We start from the raw sequence: 25,905 nt of genomic DNA, 5'->3' as shown, positions 1-25,905 counted from the left end.
GGCACCAGCGAGGTGATCTGATAGAGGTGTATAAAGCCTTGAATGGTTTAAGCATGCTCAATGCTGATGGGATTCTACCTCTATCTCAGAAAAATCACCTGAGAGGGCATAAATTCAAATTGAGGAAAGACAGATGTAGGATAGACGTGCGGAAATTTGCCTTTAGCCAGCGGGTGGTTGGTTGGTGGAACAGACTTCCATCCCTTGTGGTGGAGGTTGATAGCCTAAATAAGTTTAAGGCTCAGCTGGACAGGTATTTTGAATGAACAGAGGGGTGAAGTGGAAGTGGTTTATTTTATTTTATTTTTTTTTTTTGGCTGATGCTGCATAAGCTTGCTTTCTTGCATCAAATGCCTCTACTAATGCTAATGCTAATGCTATTCCTCGTGGTCTGCTTCGTCAGTGAAAATTATGTAATTGCTAAAAAAAAGGATCATTACTCATTGGCTATGGAACTAGTGGCAAAACTTTTAGTGCAGGGCGGGGGGAGAATCAGGATGGCTTGGAGCTTGTAACCACTAGATATGGCTATAGCAATTAAATTATTCACTGTCTTTTTGCCTTCCTGCATAAGACTGTGAACAATAATGGTCTCCCACGGTACAAAGATTTGATAAAACTGTAGTACATGTAACCATCGTATAACATGGTTATTAGGTTCCTGTAAAATGTTGTGTTGTGCGAAACCATGTTATACGGGACTAAGAAAAAGTACAAAAAGGGGGGGTTACGTTCCAAAAGCTAACAAAAATACAACATTCTAGATTTCACGTATCTTCTGCTCTCTTTAAAAAATCAGTAATCTGTGTTCGTTTGCTTTTGCTTTATAAATCTTTGTGAATTTCATTGTATGGAACTAAGCATTTTCAAAGCTCCCTTTTGAACTTTGGGCTGCTTTCATTCAAGAATCTGCATTCAGAAAATAAGATTCTAATTGCTGGGCTAACTTTATGCCTTCCCCTATGCTTTTTAGTGTAAAATTTGGAAGTTTAGAATTTTCATCTGCGATATCATCATCTGAATTGATTTGATTTTACCTCCGATGCCATTTGCACCAAATCTGCTACACTGGCTTCTTTTTCTACCAGTATTTTTTTTCTACCAGTAATTCTTGAACATCTTCAGTAATCATATCTTTTTTTATTCTTTTAGGAGCACCGGCAACTAAGGCCATGTTACTCTGTGTATATTGTATATAAATTGCATGTGTCCTGAGATCGATTTTCTGTTTTGCTGGAGGAAAAACCATGCTGCCCGAGCCTGACTAACTCAGCCACCTGTAAAAAAAAAAAGTTGCATAAAAATTCCTCTCTTCATCGACGGGATTTGAACTCAAGTCTTTTCCAGCCGGTGTTGGGAGGAGGGTGATTCTATCAACTGTGCTACCTATGAGGGCTTCAGTAGTCATATCGTCAAAACCTTCCTCTCCTATCGACGTGGAAAGTTCTACTATCACACCAATTCCGTTTTCTGCCTGTTCAGTTTTATTTCCTGAATGAATGACTCTGGCCATACATTTGTCCACACGCATTTAATGTTGACGGTTTTACTTCTTCAGTGATAAAGCTATAATTCTGATACAGTCCACAATTGAGAAATGTTTCCATGCCTCCGTTAATTCAATAGATTCAGAATCATTTTTTTTCCAAAATCCATCATAACGATTTTCTGATGGAATGAGTTTTAAAGGTGGATATAATGCCTTGATCTAACGGCTGAATGAAAATAGTTGTATTAACCCAGTACAACTGTGGCAGTAGGAACATAACTTCAACGTTTGGATGACTTAAATCTTTTGGATGGCCTGGTGTGCTATCTAATAATAATAAAACTTTGAAATCTAGATTTTTCCACCAGTTCAACCAGTACAAGTTCACTAGCACAGAATGTAATATTGGAATTTCCCAACAAAATAAAATACAGGGATTTCTCAATAATTTTTTTTTTGACTAGCGAGTCAACAGCGGGGATTCAAAAAGAGTGGAAACATTGAAAAATTACATCCAACATAATAGCAGGGTTTTCCCCGCACAAAAGTTCAAAAATACCCTGTTATGTGAGGTTTACCGAAATTCTCTAACTGTGTTATATAAGGTACCATGTTGTGCAAGGATTGCCGCAATTTATCAATTGTGTTAGAGCGAAACCATGTTGTAGAAGTACCGTATTATCTGGGAGTTGCCTGTACTGTTAATTCTTCATCGAGAATTAAATGCATACCTTCAGAATCTGTAGCTGCCAATTTTAAGCAGAGACAAAATAAATTCTGATAGCCTAAGAATGCTTGACTATCCATACAGTTCACTGGAAATGAACACTTGCTTATAGCGACTGGTGACAGTGATCAATTCACTATCACTGTAAACAGGATATCTGTGTTTTGTGCTGAATGGGATGGTAGTAGTGATAAAAGGCAATTAGTCATTCACATCGTTACACTCAACCCCAATTTCTTATTTTAGGGACATGTTTCCTTAAACAAGTCCCTAACATAAGATACTTTTGAAACAAAATTCTACTAGCCTTCTGTTGCAAAGAAAATTTTTGAATTGATTAGTTTGTCATGAGTCAGACTTGTGTTTCTGTAAGATATTTTTTTTTCATTATTTTGGGACAGACAACACACCCTCTAATTTACTGCATTTATTCTCACTATACTTGCTTTGATATCCATTCCAGAAGTTAAGTGATGCTCTTTAATCTCTAGCAGTTTAGCTTGGACCCTGAGTCTGCAGTGTACAGTATTGTACTGGCTCTGTTCTGAAATCAGATGGAGGGTGTGTTTTCTAATAAATTATTCATTTAGTGTGTTTTCTAATAAATTATTCATTTAGTGTGTTTTCTAATAAATTATTCATTTAGTGTGCATTCTAATAACCTGAATTTCCATCTAAATTCTATAAATTGTTTATTCTTTTAGGTGAAACACCTCCATACCATTATGGAACTTTCTATTCTTCAGCTATGATTGTAGCATCATATCTTGTTCGAATGGAACCTTTTACCCAGCATTTTCTACGACTTCAGGTATGTACCTTCTCATTTTGTTATTTCTTTTTTATTTTTATTTCTTCAGTAATTAGTCAAGACTGCCTTCTTTGCCAATCACATTTACTAAAGACCAACGAGAGGTAACTGCAGAGACATGTTGTAGATATAACACTGATTGAAGAGAGAGTGAATTGACCAGCTGCACAACATTAACAGCAAGCTTAACTATATGTATTTATATGTACAGTACAGGTATAGATATGCAGTTTCTCAGTTGCCTAAAAACACCTAACTGTTGAAAATGCTAGCTGTAATCAATGACCATTTTGGGATCTTACAAAAGGTACCTATTGTCAGCTCCAAATGCTAATCATCAGTTCCTTTAAAAAGTAGCATTTTTTTTGTTACACCTGGCAGTCATGCTCCTCAATCAGAACAGTTGCACATCATCTGACATGTGTGCAACTTTGTTTTTATTTCTATAAAAAAAAAGATTTTATTATAATTATTATAAACTTTTTACTTCTGTATGCCTTTTTGTAGATACTTCCATGGGTGCTGTTCTTCTGAATTGGCTTCTATAATTCTCTCTCTCTCACCCCCCCCCTCCCAAACTGGTCTGTACATGTGTAGCAACCAGTCAACATTCACTTACTGTCTCACAAAACCAACTTTTCTTCTTCCTCATTTATCCCTTCATCTTCCATTTTCTGGAAAAACCACCCTTTGCATATATTTCCTGAAAATTTTAATTTGCAGATATTCAGAGTCAGTAAGTACCTTCTTTAATCTTCCCAACCTTAAATTCATGCATGGTACTAAGTACTATAGGTTCTAATACCTCATATAAAAAAAAATAATTTTTGTATAAAAAAAATAAGTGAACATTTATTTTTCTATTTATTTATTTTTTTGCAAAAAAAAAATTATCACTAACTATATTACAACAGCGAAATGAAGAATGGTCAAATTAAGTAAAAGAAATGAGATGGATTCTTTTTGATAAATCTGGAGAGTTGGCAAATTTTGTCGAACTACCCTTGCACAACAACAAATTGAAGTTTGCTCCAAAAATTGATTATTCTCAGTTGAAAGCAAATTTTCACACAATTTGTTGGGTTTCATATATATATATATGTGTGTGTGTGTGTGTGTGTGTATGTGTTAATAAATAAGATAGTATGAATCAGAGCTGTAATGCTCAATATGTTCTACGTTGATATCAATATTTGTAAATAATAAGAGAAGTTTACCTCAATATAATACATAGAACACTTCATTATGATACTCTCCAGAAATTAAAACGAAAAAAATCGAAAAACTTATATTAGAGTAACAAATAATTAAAAAATAATTAAAAATCAATTTAACGCAATTAAAAATAAGAAAATTAATTAAAAGAATTTTAACCAAAAAAATTGCAAAAAGATTTTCCTTCCTGAAGCTGACAACGCTTTTCGACTGTATGTCGTGATCATTCCTGTAAACATGCACGTAGATGCCCACGAATCGGAGATCAGATAGGCCGACGAACATTAACAGAATTTTCGTGTAATTTAATTTCTATGGTTTCTACAATTAATAGTCGCATATAATTATGTTGGACACTAAGTATTTTGGCCTCGTTAAATAAAAAAGTATGTTTTTCATTAACTGCGTGAAAGGCTAATTCTGACGCTGCTGAAAGAGAAGCATAAACTGAGGCTGCATGTTGATTAACATGAATATTCAAAGGAAAATGCATCAAACCCTGGTAAGACGAGTCTCAATCACCTCAAGAAATGTATACCAGGTCATTAATTTGTGGTGCGAACGGGGAAAAGACTGAGTGATTAGACACCTCCATAGCCAGGTGGGCAGGAGCAGCACTGCGTAGCACACGCTTCTTGATTAGACTGGGGTTCGAGCCCATGACCACCAAATACAGAGGATGCGGTAAGGTCAGGGAATGACCACCGCATATCCCCAGAGCAATATGGCCTTAGTTGCTAATGTTCCTAGAAAACCAAATAACAACAACGTGCATGTGACTGAGTATTTGTTCAGTTTAGTGTGTAATTTCCGTATTGGCCTGGCCACAATTTTAAATTTGGTATCTTTAAACTTTGAGTTTTATTGGATTAAATTGATTTTTAATTATTTGTTACTCTAATGTAAGTTTTTCGAATTTTCGTTTTAATTTCTGGAGAGTATCATACGGAAGTGTTCTACATACTATATTGAGGTAAACTTCTCTTATTATTTTACAAATGTTAATAAATAAGACTGAGTTGTGAAGATGAAAGTGTAAGTTACACATAATGCCAAAAGCTAAAAGGAACAGGATAGCAGAAATATGAGAAAATGTAGTTGTGAAAAGGGAAAAAGAATATGAATATCCTATAAGTTATGATGAATTAGGTAAAATTATAGGCTGAATTGTAAAGTCAATTAAAGAGGAGTGACCTGTAAAGTAAAATTAAGTCAAAATGATAAAAGTAATGGTAGCTTGCATCAGATAAGAGTGGGTAAATTTGGCTATAATTCAAAGGGGTAAGCAGATATGCAATTAAATATGATGTAAGCAAAAGTAAATACTGATACATGATCTAGTATTTCTTCAGGGGGACTACACCTGATCATGCATCAAGGACTGTGTTTCTATACTTGTCCATAACTGTGGAAGAGAAGAAATTTAATAATAAATTAAGTAGGATTAAAAGAGGAAAGCAGTATAACTCTCACAAAGTATGGATGGACATGGTAGTCCCAACACAGTATATGTTATGTAAAATAATTAAGATAAGTTAAGATTGAAACTTAAGGATCTCTCGCTATCTTTGCTTCTATTTTATTCAAATACACCTTTATCCCTTCCCTATCCTCAACTCACTCCCTAGCCTTATACCATGTCTTGGCACATTATAGCCTTAGTTGCTAATGTGCCAATAAAATCGAAACCAACCAACCAACCTCATACCATTTGCCTGCTCGAAATTCTATTTACATATTCTTTCTGCTAAATTCTACCAATTATATTCATCAAACTTCTATTTGCATTTTCTACCTGAATTTGTACTTAGTTATATTTTTATTTTTACTATATACACCTATTTTTAACCTTAATTTACCTTAATTATTTTATACAACATACACTGCGTTGGGGCTACCTTGTCCATACTTTGTGAGAGTTATACTGCTTTCCCCTTTCGATCCCACTTAATTTATTATTAAATTTCTTCTCTTCCACAGTTATGGATAAGTATAAAAATACAGTCCTTGATGCATGATCAGGTGTAGTTCCCTGAAGAAATACCGATCATGTATCAATATTTACTTTTTGCTTACATCAGATTTAATTGCATATTTGCTCTACCCCTTTTGAATTGTAGCCAAATTTACCCACCCTTATCTGATGCCAGCTACCATTACTTTTATTAATTTATCATTTTAACTTAATCATTTTTATTTTACATCTGACTCCTCTCTAATTGGCTTTACAAATCAGCCTATAATTTTACCTAATTCATCATAACTCATGGGATATTCACATTATTTTTCTCTTTTTCACACCTACATTTTCTCATATTTCTGCTATCCTGTTCCTTTTAGCTTTCAGCATTATGTGTAACTTACACTTCCATATTCACACCTCACTGTCTTATTTATTCAAAAATACATATATAAACTTCTGCATCCTTTGCTACTGCTTTGTGCACTCTGGTGCATTTGTCATATTGAATTTATTTTATTTTTAGCTTTCCACTACTACGCCAGGTTTTAGCCCATTATATCTTTTTATATATATATATATACACCTAATTCTGTTTTTACACGATAGATACGTTCCTGAAAAATACGTGTAAAAAAAATTCGTGTAAAAAAAGACATTGTATTTATGGAAGAAAAGAAGATTGGTTCCGGATCTAAAAAAATCAGTAAAAATAATTTAAAAAAAAAAACACATAAAATATTCGTTTTAAGCTTATTATTTTATTTCAACAAAATACACATGTAATAATATGTAATTAAAATGTACTAAAATAAATTTGTATGCATATGAAATGAAAAAAAATTCTTCATGAACAAAAAAAATCTGTTTTACATATAACAAGATTTTATTAATTTTCCACTTTCTGATAATAAACGGCGCATACGTTTGCATACGACTGGAATATCACTGCCATCACTAGAAATGTTGTGGACATCGTCTTCTTCCTCTATTAATGAAATTCTTTCTGTGATCTCTTCGGCAAAATCAGCACGAATCTCCTCTGGTGCTGATGTTTCACCGGTTTTACGAACGAATTCAGTTATTAATCGTTGTGTTCGTGTTTTGGTTAGTCCGTTATATAATTCTCTGTAAGAGGCTGTCAACAACTTCAGTTCGCGTTGAAACTTCCCAGCGCGTTCCTCATTAGGGTCATGTTTGACAAAATGATTACCTAATTTTCTAGCCAGTTCCAGACCTTCTTTTATTAAATCTGCATTTAGAACAGGATCATTTTCTTCATTATCACTACGTTCTGTGGGATAAGGAGTCCCAAGGACAACCTCTAATATTTCATCTTCACTTAGGGCTTTGTCGGTTAACAATTCATCAATATCTTCAAACGATAGATCATCGAATCCTTCTCCACCAATTTTGTGTGCCATTGTAATGATGTTGGGAAATTCGGTCGTATTAGGGATGATGGGATCTTTGCTTTTTACACATTGTGGCCAAACCGCTTTCCAACACGCATTTAAAGTTGCTGGTTTTAATTCAGTTAACGCTAATCCAACTTGATTGATACAATCCATAATTGAGAATTTCTTCCACACATCAATGACTGTTAGTGTTTCATCATTCAGTTTGTCCAAAACGTGTTGGAATGTTCGTTTTACGTAATATGTTTTAATTGTCGCAATTATACCTTGGTCTAGCGGTTGTATCAAAGATGTAGTATTAGGTGGCAGAAATAAAATTTGTACATTTGGGTGTTCCAAGACAGGATGGCCGGGTGCATTGTCAAGAATCAGAAGAACTTTAAATTCGAGACCTTTCAAATTCATATAACGTCTGACTTCTGGGACGAAACATTTGTTGAACCATTCTGTAAAAATAGTAGTGGTCACCCAGGCCTTCTTGTTTGCCATCCAGTGAACAGGCAATTTATTGATATCTACACCTTTCATTGAACGTGGGTTTAGGGCTCGATTTACCAGCAGTGGTTTCAACATACGATCTCCTGAAGCGTTGGAAGAAAATAATAAGGTCACACGATCCTTAGCTACCTTAAAACCACCAGCAGTTTTCTGCGATTTGGCTACATACGTTCTGTTCGGCATTCGTTTCCAGAAGAAACCAGTTTCATCTGCATTCCACACTTGATCAGGAGTGTATCCTCCATCTTCAATAATTTTTGCAAGTTCCTGCGGGAATACTTTAGCAGCCGATTCATCTGCAGATGCAGTTTCACCTTTAATTTTTATATTATGAAGAGCATTCCTTTTAAGAAACCCTGTCATCCAACCTGTACTCGCAGAAAATTCATACTTTCTGTTTAACTGAGATGAAGTGCTTGGCTCCTTTTCTTTAATCTGTCTGTAAATTCTTAGTGCTGTTTGCTTGATGGCATTTCCATCTACTGGTACTCTTTTTTGTGACTGATCTTCTATCCACATTACCAGGGCCTTTTCCATTTTTTCCTTGACAATATCTCTTGTATATGATGATGAATTAACACTTACTTTTGTTCCAGAACATACCGACTTCTTAATTGCAGCTTCATTTTTCTTAATAGTTCTTACGGTAGCTTCATGTACACCAAAATGCCTTCCTACAGACGTAGCCCCTTGTCCAGTTGCAAGACGATCTAAAATTTGAATTTTAAGTTCCAAAGAAATCGCTTTCCTTTTCATTTTGGTAATAGGCGAATTATTCGACATTATATAAGGGCTACCGAAAAGTATCTCAGTTATAATTAATAAAAAAAGGTATGAAAAATTTGTAAACTTACAATTTATTGACTATCGGCAAAATTAATAAATTTATATGTGCACAAATTTCACTAAAGATTCTTTCACTTTGAAATAGAGCTTACTACTACATGTCTGCTGAAGATACAATGCACGAATACCGTAGATGTGCACAAAATTAATAAAAACGTTGATGATTCATAGATACCTAGACGTAAACATTGGTAAGCAAAAGCACGCGTTTCAAAACGCAAACACTAGCTGTTATCCAATCTATTGATGCGTGTAATATAGAAATAATACTAATATGCCACAAATAAAAAAAAAATTTCTTAGAATTTAGGCAAAAAAAAATTCATAGAAATCGTGTTAAATCAAAAATGACTCGCGTAAAAAGAGAATGAAATATTTATTTTGAATTCGTGTTAAACCAAATTCGTGTAAAAAAAGTTCATGCAAAAACAGAATTAGGTGTATATATATATTGATATACTGGTACAACATATGTACAACATATATGTACAGGGTGTCGCAAAAATATTGGTACAAACGTTTAGGGGAGGTAGGTAATATCTAAAGGAATGTGAATCGCATAGGAACCCATAACCGGAAATGTCACGGGAAAGTAGTAGCAGAGGCACAAGAAGCAGAAATGACACAAGACAGTAATTAGTGACAAACATTTATTTAACCTAATATTAACAATGGAGTACGAGATGGATGCATTTCATGATGTTACAACAGATGCTCGAAGGTTCCACCATGAGACGCGATGCATGCGTGCGTGACACCAACGCAGCATGGATTGCCGGACACGGTCAAACACAACTGGAGTTTCTTTGACAGTAGCAGAAGCGCAGACGAGTCTCGCCACGAGATCCATTTCCGTCTCCACAGGCGATTCATACACGATAGATTTGAGGACCCCCACAGAAAGAAATCAAGGCTCAATAAATCGGGTGAGTGTGGGGGCCAGGCAATGGGTCCACCACGGCCAATCCATCGACGCCCAAAATGCCTGTTCAAATGGTCACGTACACACTTTCCATAATGGGCAGGCGCCCCGTCATGAAACCAAATGTTGCATCTCACATTTACTGGAACATCGTCAAGTAACCCTGGTAGAACTTGTTCAAGAAAGATCCGATATTTAGCGGAGTTCATGCGGGATGGTAACAGGTATGGGCCGACTAAACAGTCAACGACCGTACCTGCCAACACATTTATTGCGAAGCAATGTTGTGCCGCATGGGGGCGCACACCGTGTGGGTTGTCGTGAGCCCACAGATGAGCATTGTGCTGATTGAATAAGCCTTCCCGAGTGAAATAAGCCTCATCCGTGAACAAAACAGGCTGGAAAATTCAAGTCTTGAACACTTTCTTGGAGAAACCACTGTGCAAAAGCCGCACGTGCAGGATGATCTTGGGGGAGCAGTAACTGAACCCTTTGGAGATGAAAGGGGTATAAGGAATCGTCATGCCAGACACACTGTACACTGCAACGAGACACTCCTAAGGCAGAGGCAACGGCACGTGTAGGTGCCTCCGTAGCCAGGTCGGCAGGAGCAGCAGTGCGTAGCACATGCTTCTTGATTAGACCAGGGTTCGATACCATGACCACCAAATACGGAGGATGCGGAAAGGTCAGGGAATGACCACTGCATATCCATGGAGCAATATGCCCTTGGTTGCTAATGCTCCTAAAACCCAAATAACAAACAAACAAACTGCACGTGGGCTGGTAGTAGGATTATTCTGGATGGCATTCAACACAATCTCTTCCATGGCGCGAGTTCGCGTCGAACGTGGTCTGCCCGCACTACTCCTGTTACCTTTAAATGACCCATAATTGCACAAATTTTGATGCACACACACAAACAAACAGTGGTCCGGTACATGTCTGTCTGAGAAGCGTTCTCCATAAATTCGTCGAGCGGCTTGTCCATTTCCCTCTGCTAATCCATACACTAGGTGCATGTCTGCCAGCTCACAGTTCATATATCGATGCATGCTCTTCGTGCGGCGACTACTGCGCCGTCTACCGACTTACGGTAACGTTTCAGGTTATGGGTTCCTATACGATTCACATTCCTTTTAGATGTTACCTACCTCCCCTAAACGTTTGTACCAATATTTTTGAGACACCCTATATATATATATATATATATATATATAATGGGCTTAAATATATATATATACCAGGATCCCTACTAAAGGGATGGACAGTTATGCTCCCAGTAATTCCGAAGTAGCTTTATAATATGCTTTTTCTTTGCTTTTGCTTTCTAACTCTAAATTTTATAACTATTCCTAAATATTTGGCCTTATGGCTTAATAGGTATACTTTTACTCTGAATACCTATATTCTATTTTCTTATTAAATTTCATTTGGTATTTAGGTTTCTTTTGAATACTGTTCAATAAAGACTGTAGTATATATTTTGCAGACTGATGTAATGTTTAATCTATAATTTGATAGCATTAATCTGATCTCAGACTCTTTCCTAATTTTCTTTCTATTACTTATTTCATATATGTTTATATATATATATATATATAAACAAATGTTTATTTTCAGTTTATTGGGTAGGGGTGCTGACCTATTAAGTGTTTCTGTTATGATGTATATGTGCAAAACGAATACATCATAGCCGACAAGAATGCCAGCAAGGTAAAAGCAGATAACCTGAAATTAAATTAGATTAACATAAAAATAATAATGATAATGGTACATAAAGCAGTGGGTCCTAGGGCTTTAACTACTTCTTCATGGGGTTGGCAGCCAAAACCATAGGAGGTTTCTGTTATGATGTATACGTGTGAAACGTATGCATCATAGCCGACCCGACAGAGACCAAAAGAAATAAAATTCAAACATAAATAAAAATATATACAAATATAAAGTAGAGCTAAAAAGCTAAAATAATGCCAATTAAATCTAGTTAAAGGGAAAATGAATGAAAGTTTGAATTTAAAAAGAAAGCAAAATACAGTATGAAATTTAAACACAGTAACTTTAGAAAACGGAATAAAGTCAGTTAATGTCAGTTAATGCCAACTTATTGTGTGCTTAGACCGGAATCAGTGAAGTTAGCTACATGTGGTGATTACAGAGCAACATCGGAGAACCAAAGATGAAAGCCAATATTTCTTTGTTTATATCAGTTGAAGTAACCCCGAGTGGGGGGAGTGTGAAATTGTCAAAGTGAACTGTACCTGTAAGGAAAGGGAAGTAAGCAATTAATTGCTTACTTCAACTGATACAAACAGACAACTATTGGCTTTCATCTTTGGGTCTCCTCTGTAATCACCACATGTAGCTAACTTCACCAATTCGTCTAAGCACACAGTTGGCATTAACCTGACTTTATTCCATTTTCTAAAGTTACTATGTTTAAATTTCATACTGTATTTTGCTTTCTTTTTGAATTCAATCTTTCATTCATTTTCCCTTTAACTAGATTTAATTGGCATTATTTTAGCTTTATTTTATACTTATATATATTTATATTTATGTTTGAATTTTTTTTCTTTTGGTCTCTGTCAGGTCGGCTATGATGTATTCATTTTGCACATATACGTCATAACAGAAACAGAGACCCTGCTTATTATGGTGGCTCCTACGGTTTTGGCTGCCAACCCCATGAAGAAGTAGTTAACGCCCTAGGACCCACTGCTTTATGTACCATCGTCATTATCATTATTATTTTTATGTTAATCTAATTTAATTTCAGATTATCTGCTTTTGCCTTGCTGGCATTCTCAAATTTTTTCCATGGTAATTACACTTGACAGGTCAGCACCCCTACCCAATACACTGAAAATAAACATTTGTCTATATTTCATTGTGGTTACCGGATATTTCTACTAAAACTAGTAGTGCCCTGGATCCATAACCCAGTTTAATAATTTAATACTTTTTCTTGCTCACTTAGGCATTCAGTAATATGATTATATCCTATTATTTTTATAAATATTATATATATATATATATATATATATATATATATGCACACACGCACACACACATACGTACATCATCATCGTCAGCCATTTTTAAATCCACTGCAGTTTGAAGGCCTCTCCAGCAACTTTCCAGTTCCTTCTGTTTTGAGCACTGGCCATCCATTTACTACCCATAAACTCATGAATTTCATCTATCCAGAGTCCATCTGTCATCATGTCTTCGAGCTATGTGTCCTGCCCAAGACCATTTTAGTTCTTTAGTTTTGATAAGAATGTCATTTACTTGAGTTTGCTGCCTAATCCATGTGTTTCTCTTCTTATCCAACAGTCTGCTTCCTAATATAATTCATTCCATTTTTTTCTGTGTAGTTTTCAGCTTCTCTTCCATTCTTTTGATGAGTGCCCAAGTTTCACTTCCATAAGTCGTGGTGGGGAGTACACATTGGTTTATTGTGTTATGTTTCAGACAAATTGGGATATTGCTCCTCAGTATGTGGCTATATTAGCATTAGCAGAGGCATATGATGCAAGAAAGCAAGCTTATGCAGCATCAGCCAAAAAAAAAAAAAAAAAAACCTTCCACTTCACCCCTCCGTTCATTCGAAATACCTGTCCAGCTGAGCCTTAAATTTATTTAGACTATCAACTTCCACAACAAGGGATGGAAGTCTGTTCCACCAACCAACTACCTACTGGCTAAAGGCAAATTTCCGCATATCTGTCCTACATCTGTCTTTCCTCAGTTTGAATTTATGCCCTCTCAGGTGATTATTCTGAGCAAGAGGCAGTATCCCATCAGCATTGAGCATACTCAAACCATTCAAGGCTTTGTACACCTCTATCAGATCACCTCGCTGGTGCCTAGTCTCCAGACACTGTAATTTGCAAAACTTAAGCCTTTCTTCGTAAGAGCAACCCTTCGTTCCGTTCACTAACCTTGTTGCCCTTCTCTGTACTCATTCCAGCAGCTCTACATCCTTCTTGAAATGAGGCCTCCAGACCTGTATACAGTACTCAAGGTGTGGCCTGACCATTGCCTTATACAAGGGAATAATCACCTCCCTATCCCTGCTAGAAAAATTCCTGTATATCATTGATAAGATATATTTCCTGAATGCTATCTATCTGAAATTTATTCTTCTCTTGACTTCCAGCCATTTACCATTATTACAGCTAATGACTTGTCCAAGATAAGTATATGAATCCACCTTTTCAATTACTGATTATATTCCCTCAATGATTATAGCTCCTTCAATGATTATATCCCCTTCTGTGGCATACTTGTTCATCATTACTTTTGTTTTAACCATATTCATCTTTAGTTTGAAATCCTTAGTAACTCTGCATAATTGATTAAGGTTTTATTCTAATTCTTCAGAACCATGGCTAATGATCACCATGTCATCTGCAAATCATAAATGGTTTTGGTACTCTCCATTCACGTTGACTCCTTTCTGCAACCAGTCCAATATTCTGAAAGCTCCTTGTCGAACTCCTTTCTCAATTTTAAATTTGCTACTGTCTAGTCTAAAGGAGGTAGCGTTCTCATATATTTTCTTCAAAATCATAATATATGGTGTATCTATGCCTTGTCTTTCCAGTGCCCAAAACATTGCCTTATGCTGTATGGAGTCAAATGCCTTTTCATAATCCCCAAATGACAGGCATAATGGTGTTTTTTACTTATTTACTTTCTCCATTAGCTGTGGTATTACATGAAGGTGATCCAAAGTTAAGAATCCTATCCTAAAGCCACCTTGCTTTTTCGGTTGATTCTCATCAAGTATTCTTTCTAATCTATTAGTGATGACCCTTGTGAACAACTTGTAGATGTGGGACAAGAAGCTAATTGGTCTATAATTTGCAGTTTCTGGTTTGTCTTCCTACTTATGCAACAAAATTATGATTACATTATTCCACTCCTTAGGGGTCACACCTTTCCTAATGCATTTAGTGTAGTCTTGCCAGTTTCTGTGTCATGTCTCTTCCTCCCAATTTTAACAAGTCTATAGTAACTTCATCTTCACCTGGGGCTTTTTGGTCCTTCAATCATGGACGTTCTTTCTAATCAGGAAAGATATCGGGTATATCATACGTGTTGCAAATTTGTGATCCGTCTTCCCCACTGCTGGCATCATTCCCTTGCCTCTTATTTAATACTATATAGTAGTCTTCTGCTATTTGAATTATGGCTTCTCTTCTATTTATAAGGACACCATCACTATTCTTCATTTCAGTATCATTTGTCTTTCTGTATTACTGCTGATTTAAGTCCTTTGGTTTCCCTTAATGCCTATTCTACTTTTCTTGTGTTAAATCTTCTTATGTCCTCCCTGAGTCAATTTCTAATGGCTTTGCATAACTCAGTATACTAAATTTTGTCCTTGTCAGTGTTTATCTTGCTCTTCATTTGTTGTCTGCAGTTCATCATGACAAGTGTTTCTTGACTAATTTTTTCTTCTTTGGATTTATTTTTACCTATAAGTTTCTTGGGCTTTACACTTTCAGAAAGTCGTTGTATTCCTCATCAATGTCTTGGTCCTGAAAGGTCTGCAGAAGCTCAAACTTCTTAAGTTTCTGAACATACTGCTTTTTTCTCCTCTTCTCTTATCTCAAAGACCTTCATATTATTTACTCGACTCAGTTTTTTTCCTTTCTTTTCTTACATTTATATCAAGTGTGCATCTTACCATTCTGTGATCGCTTCCAGAGTTTACTTTGTTCAGGACTGCAACATCATTCACAATATATCTTCTGTTATGTTGGACAGACAACTTATGTGATCGAGACCCGCTAATATTAGCAGGTCTCGATCAAATAAGTTGTCTGTCCAACATGTCAAAGTAAAGTTTCGAGACAACACAATTCCCAATATTATAATGTTTTTATACAATGTCTATATCTTCTGTTAGTAAAGGTGAAGTCAGTTTCATTAGTTGTTACTCCATTTGGGCTCCTCCAAATCCACTTTCTCTTCACTCTTTTCTTGAAAAAAAAGTGGTCATTACTGACATTCCTCCAGATTCTGCAAATTCAACAAGCCTTTCACAAATTCCAAAATTTCCAATAATTTCCCTTTCTGCACTGTTTTGTCTCTTTCCAACCTTAGCATTGAAATCCTCCATAATGATGGTGTAGTGAGTTTTCTGTTCATCTAAAAGTCTCTCAATTTTGGTGTACATTTCTTCAACCTCTTCATCATCATGGCCCAACATTGGTGCATATATCATTATAACCTTTAGTTTGTACCTCTTAGAAATCCTGAATACTGGTCTTGACACCCTTGGTGATGTACTTTTGAATTCCAAAATGTTGTTTTTTATATCTTGATGGACCAAAAAGCCAACTCCACCTTCACCCTTTTCACTGTTTCCATTGGTGCACAGCAGATTTCCACTGGATAAACTTATAAGTGATTCATTTGTTCTTCTTCTTCTTCTTTCAGCTAAGCCAATGATATTCCAATTCAGATGTTCTAATTCCTTTACCAGCTCTAATATCCTCTCTTCACCAATGAGTGACCATACACTGTAACAGGCTAAGTTCAGTTTTCATGCATAGCAGCCTGGTCATACCCAGAGATTCTTAGTGCTCTCTGCTTCCACTCTGATCCTCTCACTGCTGTTAAGAGGGGGGGGGGAGTGGAAGCTGCTGAGGACTGAGGTACATTTGTTTCTTCGTGTTGTCATGTGCTGGTTGGTTTGGTCTTTTCCTCTTCATGCTGACCAAGCGTCTTGAAGAGAACCACTCTTCACGTTCGTTGCCACCAAAGTGACATATGGAGCTTACCATCAAAGTATGCATGAGTGGATTTTAAGGAGGCAGGCCAACTGAACTTCTCTTAAATCTTCTAAAATAGAAATATATTGAATCCATCAGTGTTTTAGGCTAAGTGTCTGATAACACCCAGAATGCCTGTTCCGCTGCATAGTCCCATTAGTTTAATTTCAGCTGTATAATATTTATTACTCTCTTCTCATATACTCTTTTTTGTAAGTCTTTTTTCTTCTCATTATTTATTTATCTGTTAATAAGTGACACCATGTTCACTTCATGTGTACAGCAATACACTGAAAGCATGAATGGACTGTCTAAAGCTAACAATATGATATTAAAACTACATTTAATCTAAGAATTTATTTTTTTCCATACATGTTGTATTAAAAAAAAGAAGAAAAAAGGTATAATAATTGCTTGATTTCTTTTTGTCCAATTTTAATGAAACTTGGGATGGCTCAACAAATCTATATGAATCGAATATAAAATTTAATGAAAATCTGTCCAGTGGTTGTTACGTCTGAATGTACAGATAGACACAGATAGATAGGTAACAGAAAACAGTATGTGCTCATTTTTAGACATAAAATAGAAACATCAATCTCTTATTCTCTTCCATCATTAAGTTTAAAAGACTGATAAGTACAATAAATTTTAAATATGCAAATGCATATATTTCTGCTTATTATGAGTATAAATATTATTAAAAAATTAAAAGAGATATATTCAATACTATTTAATTCCATAATAAGGTGTATTTCAAACATTATTTCAAATTTAGCACACTTCACAGCACATGAAATTTGAAACTACATACTTGCTTCCCACAGTGTAACATCCATCTGGAGAGAATATTGGGTTTTAACATTTTTTATCTGTTATATATTTTTTTGATTATTGTTATTAGTAGTAATTGTTGAATTGGAAAATGACACAAGGAAGCAAGCTTATGCAGCATCAGCAAAAAGCATACTCATACTACCCACCTCATCTGTTCATCCCATTTTATGACATTTGTAATTCCTTTAGTGTAACAGCCATCTGGTGAGAATATCAGGTTTGGTGTTATTGTCTTTATCATTTATTATTATTATTATTATTGCTCTTATATTATTTCTCCCTGATTGGGGGTTCCACCTCGTGACGGGTATTGCTACCAAGTACATAGGGTGGTTGTTGTTATGTCTGGTGTCACTGTTGGTTGAGGAACTCTCTGACTATCCTACAGGTGTTCAGGATTGCAACTTTCTGGAGTTCCTTGTAAGTGTTCACTGGGAGACTTGACACGATGATCAGGATGGCCGTTACTTGTTGCATATGCCACATCTCTTTGATCTCCTGTCTTAGGTTCATGTACTTCCTGATTTTTTTCTCCATGGGTTTTCTGCAGGTTGCCAGTGTTGGGTACCGCTATGTCAATCAGATAAGTAGCCTTTTCCTTCCTGTCCACAAGGGTTATGTCCGGTCTATTGTGCATGATTGCCCTATCCGTTATTATGGCACGGTCCCAGTACAGCTTGTGAGTTGGGGTCTCTAGTACTGCGTGGGGTTCGTACTTGTAGTACGGTACACTTTCTTTGATCAACTGGTATTTCCTTGCTAGCTTCTGATGTATTATTCTGGCTACCTGGTCGTGTCTATGAGTGTACCCAGGCTGGGTGATCCCACCTTGCATCCCACGGTGATGTGTTGGATCGTTTCTGAGGCCAGGCAGTATCATCGACATGTGTCATCGAACACTCCGGGCCCCTTGGCGATGTATTTTCTATAGTTCCTAGTGTTGATTACCTGATCTTGGATGGCGAGCATGAATGCTTCAGTCTTGCGGAAGAGGGTCCCACTCGTGAGCCATGCATTGGAAGCAATTTTATATATGTGATCTTGATGGAGATCATTGTAGTGTATGCCTTAGTTTATACCTCCTAAGGAGTCCCCCTTGGAGGGACTCCTCGCTTAGGTTGAGTGGGGTATACTGCTTGTCTGTTTTCCTTATGGCCTGGTGCAGTTCTGCTGTGTGTTTCTGCAAGCAATCCTACAGGTTAACTATCGCTGTCTTCTGTTGCTGAATGCGGTCCATCAGGCCCCTTCCTCCTTTTTCCTGGGCAATTGTCAGTCTCTCCATGGCAGATTTCGGGTGGTGTTGGCGGCTCTTGGTCATCATTGTCCTTATCTTTGTCATGATATCCTCCAGCTCGGTGTTAGTCCAATCTATGACCCTGAATGAGTATGTTAGCACTGGGACTGCATAGGTGTTTATTATTATTATTATTATTAGTAGTAGTAGTAGTGGTAGTAGTAGTAGCAGCAGCACTGGCAGAAGGTACAAGGATGCAAGCTTATGCACCATCAGCCAAAAAACACACATACTACCCATGTCTATCCCATTTAATAATATGTCTAATTCTTCCTTAAATTTATTCAAACTGCCTACTTCCACAACACCTTATGTGTATTGTCTGAGAAAGGTTAGAATACTAATTCATTTAAAGTCTTAAACACTTCAATTAGTTTCCAAGTGCTGAAATTGACAGAAATAGTCTTTTGTATTGAGAGTACCCATTTGTATTCTTGACTAATCTGGTTGCTCTTCTCTGTACCCATTTTTAGAGATCTACATCTTTCTTAAAATGAGGATTCCAGATTTGTATGCACACTTTCTTTGATCAACTGGTAATTTCCTTGCTAGCTTCTGATGTATTATCCTGGCTACTCAAATCATTGTCTTATCATTATACAATGGAAATAATCATACAATGCCTTATAGTGGGATAATCACCTACTTGTCCCTGCTGCCAAAGTTTCTGGATATCATCGACGGACACCACAAGCTGTTCTGCTATCTTGTCTGCACACTGTTCAGAGAACGTCAAGTTGAACTGAACAATTATTTCTAGATCTCTTTCATTCTCCACTGCCTTGCATGTGGTGCATACTTATTTGGTATGTTATTCTGGGATTAGTGCCCATATGCAGTACCTTGCATTTACCAATGTTAAATCTCAATTGCCACTTCTCTACCCATATACTTAATTTATCCAGGTCTTGCTTCAGTGGCGCCTCTGTAGCCAGGTGGGCAGGAGCAGCAGTGCGTAGCACCCGCTTCTTGATTACACCGGGGTTCGAGCCCGTGATCCACCAAATACGGAGGATGCGGAAAGGTCAGGGAATGACCACCACATATCCCCGGAGCAATATGACCTTAGTTGCTAATGCTCCTAAAAAATTCAAAATAACAACAACTTGCTGTAGTAGTATGCCTTGATTTCTGTCATTAACAACCCTCTCAACCTTTGTATCATCTGCAAATGCAAGACAATGAGCTTAATATGCCTTTATCAATATTGTTAATAAATACAGTAAACAATGTGGCCTACCACTGAACCCTGAGGGACTCCACTAATAACATTAGTTCAAGAAGAGCAGTGCAGATTTATCCATAACAGTACTTATCCCTAATGCCACATTGCTTCAATTTGTACATCCTTTCTTGTGGAACAGTATCAAAAGCTTTACTCAAATCTTAATATATGTTGTCGAAATTATGTGCATCCAATTCCTTTGTTACTGTGCCATAGTAAGATCAGATTGGTCAGACAGGATCTCTTTTAACAAACTCATGGTATTAATAAATTGATAGACACTACGCTAATAGGGTTAGGCAAACGTTCACATATTCACGCATGAGGAGTTATGTAGGGAGGGAAATGCCAAAAGTTTATTAAACTAACAGGGAGCTAAAGGATTTTGTAATAACTGAGAGAAAGTGGAGGAGAAATTGTTTGAAGTTAAACATGAGAAAGGCACTTTTACATAAAAGACTGTACAATTGGTGCAGCATGACATTAAGGACAAGATGCTGCTATGGACAAAGGATGGCTTGGGAGAAGATAAAAAGTGGTAATTAATGGACACTGTTCTTCGTGGACTAGTGTAATTAGTGGAGTCCCCCAGGGTTCAATGTTGGGCCCATTGTTGTTTCTGTATTTATCAATGATATTGATGAAGGTATATCAGTTTTAATGTCCAAGTTTGCTGACTATATGAAGGTTGGCATGGTTGTTAATGACAGTACACTACTGTAACAGGATCTTAGAAAAGCTGGGCAGATGAGCTTGAGAGGTGGTAACTGGAGTTTAACATTGAGAAATACAAAGTACTGCATATGGGTATTCTTGTATTATAGGCAGTCTGCAGGGTTTCTCCTATACACCCAGCATATGGGTAGTGGTAACCCCAGAGTAATATATCAGCTGTGCAGTACTACAGTCAGGGTGGTGCAGAATGAAAAAGACCTGGGAGTGTGCAGCCAGATATGAAGTTTTCTAAGCAGTACAGGCAGAATGCCAGAATGGCTCATGGGGTCTTGTCAATGATATACAGGAATTTTGCTAGCAAGGATAAGGAGGTTATTATCCCTTTGTATAAAGCAGTGGTCAGGCCACATCTTGAATACTGCATACAGGTCTAGAGGCCTCATTTTAGGAAGGATTTAGAGCTGCTGGAATGAGTGCAGAGAAGAGCAATGAGATTGGTGAGGGAAACAAAGGATTGCTCTTACCAAGGAAGGCTTAAGTTCTATGGAAATCAGAATTAATTGCAGCGCAACCATCTGGAGATTAGGCACCTGCAAGGTGATGTGATTGAGGTGTTTACAGCCCTGAACAGTTTGAGCAAACTCAATGCTAGTGGGTTACTTCTTTCTCATCTGAGGTGGCATAAATTGTGCACATCTATTCGGACAGTTGCCAAATAGATGTGTGGTAATTTGCTCTGAGCTAGCAGGTGGTTGATTGCTGAAACAAGCTTCCATCTACCTTGAATGTTGATATGTTAAATAAATTTAAGGAAGAACTAGACAAACGTTTGGAGCAAATGGATAGATGATATGGGAAAGGGTTTTTTTTGGGGGGGGGAGGCTGATGCTGTATAAGCATGCTTTCTTGCATCATATTCCTCTACGAATGCTAACATCTGTATGGCTACATTTTAGGAATGCATTGTTTTCACATCTTCAGGCCTATGGGAATAAAGAACATTGTTTGAGGAGTGGTACTACAGTTTTCAGTTTTGTAATGACGATTGATTATTTACAGTACAATGTATTCTAATTATACATGTGCTTCTTTACATGTACAATTGTCATATAAATATTACACTTTTGCTTATAATTTAATTAACTCATTAATTAATAAAGATAATTTATGATAAATTCATAGAGTATTCTCTGAATTAGTTTTAAGGACTTACCTGTTAACATGATCTGGACATGGAGTAGTTGGTCAAGACTGGGATTGAAGGATTGTTTTGACTGTCTGTATAGGTTGGAATTGACTAGGTGTAGTTTGTTACATAGCAAACCTGGTGAATTTTGGGTAGAATGATTTATTATGGAGGGAGATTAGGATCCAAGGCTAAGGGGGGGGCGCCTCCGTAGCCAGGTGGGAAGGAGCAGCAGTGCGTAGCACACGCTTCTTGATTAGACCGGGGTTCGAGCCCGTCACCACCAAATATGGAGGATGCGGAAAGGTCAGGGAATGACCACCGCATATCCCGGAGCAATATGGCCTTAGTTGCTAATGCTCCTAAAAACCAAACAACAACAAGCTGGGGGGGGGGGGCTGGTTTTAAGAGTAAATATGTGGATATTTCTAAACTTTTTCATTTTAATTAAAATTTAATTTAATTTAACTTAGACTAGTAATACAACGCAATGTATTATTAAATACTTCATATGTCGATCTGATAATCCATAACAGATTAAAAAGTTTAGAAATATCCATAGATTTACTCTTTAAACCCCTTCCCCCCCCCCTTAACCTCGGAACCATCCTAATCTCTCTCCATAATAAATCCCTGAACCCAAATCCACTAGATTTTCCATGTAACAACCTCCCATCTGTTACACCTCATCAACTCCAACCTATATAAACAATCAACTCACTCTTTCCTCCACCCCAGTCTTCTGGATCACATTAACAGGTAAGCCCTTCCAACTAATTCAGAGAGTAACTCTAGGGATTTTCATAGATTATCTTTATAAATTAATGTTTTAATTAAATTTTAATCAAAAGTATAATAATTATATGACAGTACATGTAAAGGAGGATCATATAATTAGAATGCATTATATTATAAATTATCAAATTGAAAACAAGTTTTCAATTTGGTAAACTCCTCAGACAATGTTCTATCCCCCATTGGCCTGAAGATGGGAAACAGTAGGTTCTGAAAATGTAGCCATAATAGTTTTAAGTGTTTGGCATTGGAGTGATTCAATTCCTTAAAATTGTATCATTTCGATAATAAATTGCTTAATGTAACGTGATAGTGTAATGTCTATCAAATCATTAACATAATAATGAATAATCACTTAACCCACCCCTCCAAGTAATTAGAAACTCATACCATGATTTCTTTATAATTCCATTCCTGTTTAAATGAGCCTTCAATATTTCTTTAACTCTGACTCCATTATTTTCCCTGGAACAAAGTCAAGCTTGCAGGCCTATAATTGCTCACATTGCCCTTTGATCCCCTTTGTGACACATTTGTACACCTGCAATCTGTAGAATGTTCCCTGAATCTAAGGATGCTCTCATAAGTATGGCCAAGTGTTTGCTTAGCTCTTTTGATGCTTCTTTTACTCAGCCCATGTGGTTATGGAAGTATACTTTATGTGTAGGTTGGACTGTGTCCTTCATCGAATGCACAGCTGTGTGTAAGAAAGACAGCAAATTTAATTTTAGTATCAAGCTATGCCAAGAGAGAGCAAGGAAAATTTTTAAACAATAAAATAAACTTTAATTGCACCCATATAGTAAGGTGTCCTCAAGATACTTATTTCCTGTCATCATATCTTTGTTGTGTTTATTTGTTTAAAATTTCTCTGTGCAACAGAACCTTTAAAAAAAATTGCAGTACATGTGGAAAAAACAGTAATAAAAGTGTTACTTGGTGGAGAAAAGATTGGGCACCACTGATGCATAGTAAACGTAATTAATTGGTGCCTCTGAACCATCCATAGCCTCTATGGTACCGCTACCATGGAAACTTATGATGGCTGTGATTTTGACTTTTCTGATTTCCATATTGTATGATATGAAGGTTTTGATTGATTTCATGAATATGTTGAAGCTTTCTAAGTCACCTTTTTGATTTTATTGTAGGGTGGTCACTTTGACCTTGCCGATCGCATGTTTCATAGTGTAAAGGATGCCTGGCTTTCTGCCTCTAAACATAATATGGCTGATGTGAAAGAATTAATTCCAGAGTTTTTCTACTTGCCAGAATTTCTTATTAATGCAAATCACTTTGATTTAGGTAAATTTTTTTATTTCTAATTTTTTTTTTTTTATTCTTAAAAAGAGTATACTTGTTTTATACTGAAATTACTTTGCTGTTGCCTGAGTCTCATTCAAGCCTATCTTAAAGTGACTTTATTATCTGTGACGTACTTTACTCTTCTATCATATGACTGAATTATCATACTTTATATTGTAGTAATTTATACTTATCATTTCTGTATTTACTAAAACTTAAAGTAGACTGCAAAAAATGAAATATTAATGATATGACAAGAGGCCATCTAGTACTAAAAATAAAATTCAATTAAAAATGAATGAACTTAATCATTATAATCAAATTTGTATAAACCTACTTCAAGCACATTTTTTTTATGGGAGTGAGTTAGCAATCATATTCAAATTCATGAAATGATGATTTGTTGTAGTTATTATTATTATTATTAGCAGTAGTAGTAGTAGTTCTGACAAATCATATAACAAAGCAAGCTTTGTTATATGGCATCAGCCAAAGGGGAGGGGAACACCCCACCTCATCTGTCCATCCCCTCAAATAATATGTCTAATTCTTCCTTACATTTATTCACACCACCAACTTGATATAGAGAAATCATAAAAGATATAGAGAAATTTCTGAGATTTGCTGAAAAGTGACAATTGAGATTTAATATTGATAAATGCAAGGTAACTTATGTTAACTGCATTTAGGTGTGATTTAGGTGTTATGTTAATTGTTGTTGTTGTTGTTGTTGTTATTTGGTTTTTAGGAGCATTAGCAACTGAGGCCATATTGCTCCGGGGATATGCGGTGGTTATTCCCTGACCTTTCCACATCCTCCGTATTTGGTGGTCACAGGCTCGAACCCCGGTCTAATCAAGAAGCTTGTGCTACGCACTGCTGCTCCTACCCACCTGGCTATGGAGGCACCTTATGTTAATTACATTTAGGTGTGATCTCAGGTTAACTTACTAATTTGTTATTATCACAAATAAGGTAATGGAGAATTAAAAAAGTACTTGGGGTAATTTTACACACTCCAACATGATATTTTTTCTGAGCACTGCTTGCACTGCTAGGACAGTTCATGGGATTCTATCAACAATATACAGGAATTTTGCCAGTAGGCAAAATGAGTTAATTACCATTCTATAAGTGATGGTTAGGCCGCATATGAGTCTGGAACCCTCCTTAATGGGCTCGTAGAAGAGCAAAATGATTAGTCAGGTACAGAAAACAGTGCTTTGACTAAGAAAGAATTAGGTTGGCAAATTGCAGCCCTTAGAAACTAGATGTCTTCAAAGACACCTGATTGAAGCATTGAATTGAGTATACTAAATGCTGATGGCATCTTTTACTCTTTCCCAGGTGACACACAGAAAGAGACATAAATTGTAAAAGGATGGTGGCGTACACAAAAATTTGCTTTCAGCCGGAGAGTAATTGGTTGCATCTGGTGTTGTGGAAGTGGGTAGTTTGAATAAATTTAAGGATTGTTAGTCACATTATCAGAATGGATGGGGATTAGTTTTTTTTTTTTTTTTTTTTTTCTGTACTGTATATTCTTACTTCTTTGTGCAATTTGTTTCTAATAATGCTGACTGTGAATCGCTATTAAAAGATAATTAATAGGCAGCCTATTACCCAGTTTTGCCATTAAATTTTCAAATTCAAACATATATTTTCAGTGTCCTCGCCTGTTTAATAAATGTTGTTCAGAAAGTTTTGATATGACATCATTCCTATCACTAACATGATTAGACTTCACCCTCAAACAGATTGAGCCCTATCACAATTTTTTTCCTTCTTATTGACACTTTGGCATCATTTACTTCCCTTTTTTTGACCTCTCATTTGTACCATTCCAGTTCTCACATATTCAGTATGGGAAGAAGAATGTTTTTTCTAATCACCAACCTATGAGAGATGTTT

At 36.3% G+C, this 25,905-nt stretch overlaps 1 protein-coding gene across 3 annotated transcripts in view; it reads left to right on the top strand.

The window, feature by feature from the left end:
• Nucleotides 1–25,905, top strand: part of bchs (WD repeat and FYVE domain containing 3 bchs) — a 1,877,108-nt gene that overhangs the window by 1,574,861 nt on the left and 276,342 nt on the right. For all 3 annotated transcript variants that reach the window (XM_090389621.1, XM_090389619.1, XM_090389620.1), the window contains exons 58-59: nt 2,921–3,027; nt 23,841–23,994. In XM_090389621.1, coding sequence (XP_090245747.1) covers nt 2,921–3,027; nt 23,841–23,994 — 261 coding nt within the window. The remainder of the gene's footprint in view (nt 1–2,920; nt 3,028–23,840; nt 23,995–25,905) is intronic.

Source organism: Mastigoproctus giganteus, chromosome 2 (genome assembly GCF_048544385.1).
Source record: "Mastigoproctus giganteus isolate SK-2022 chromosome 2, ASM4854438v1, whole genome shotgun sequence".
Lineage (NCBI taxonomy): Eukaryota > Metazoa > Arthropoda > Arachnida > Uropygi > Thelyphonidae > Mastigoproctus > Mastigoproctus giganteus.
Note: the sequence above shows the minus strand (reverse complement) of the source record. Positions and strands in the feature narration are given on the sequence as shown.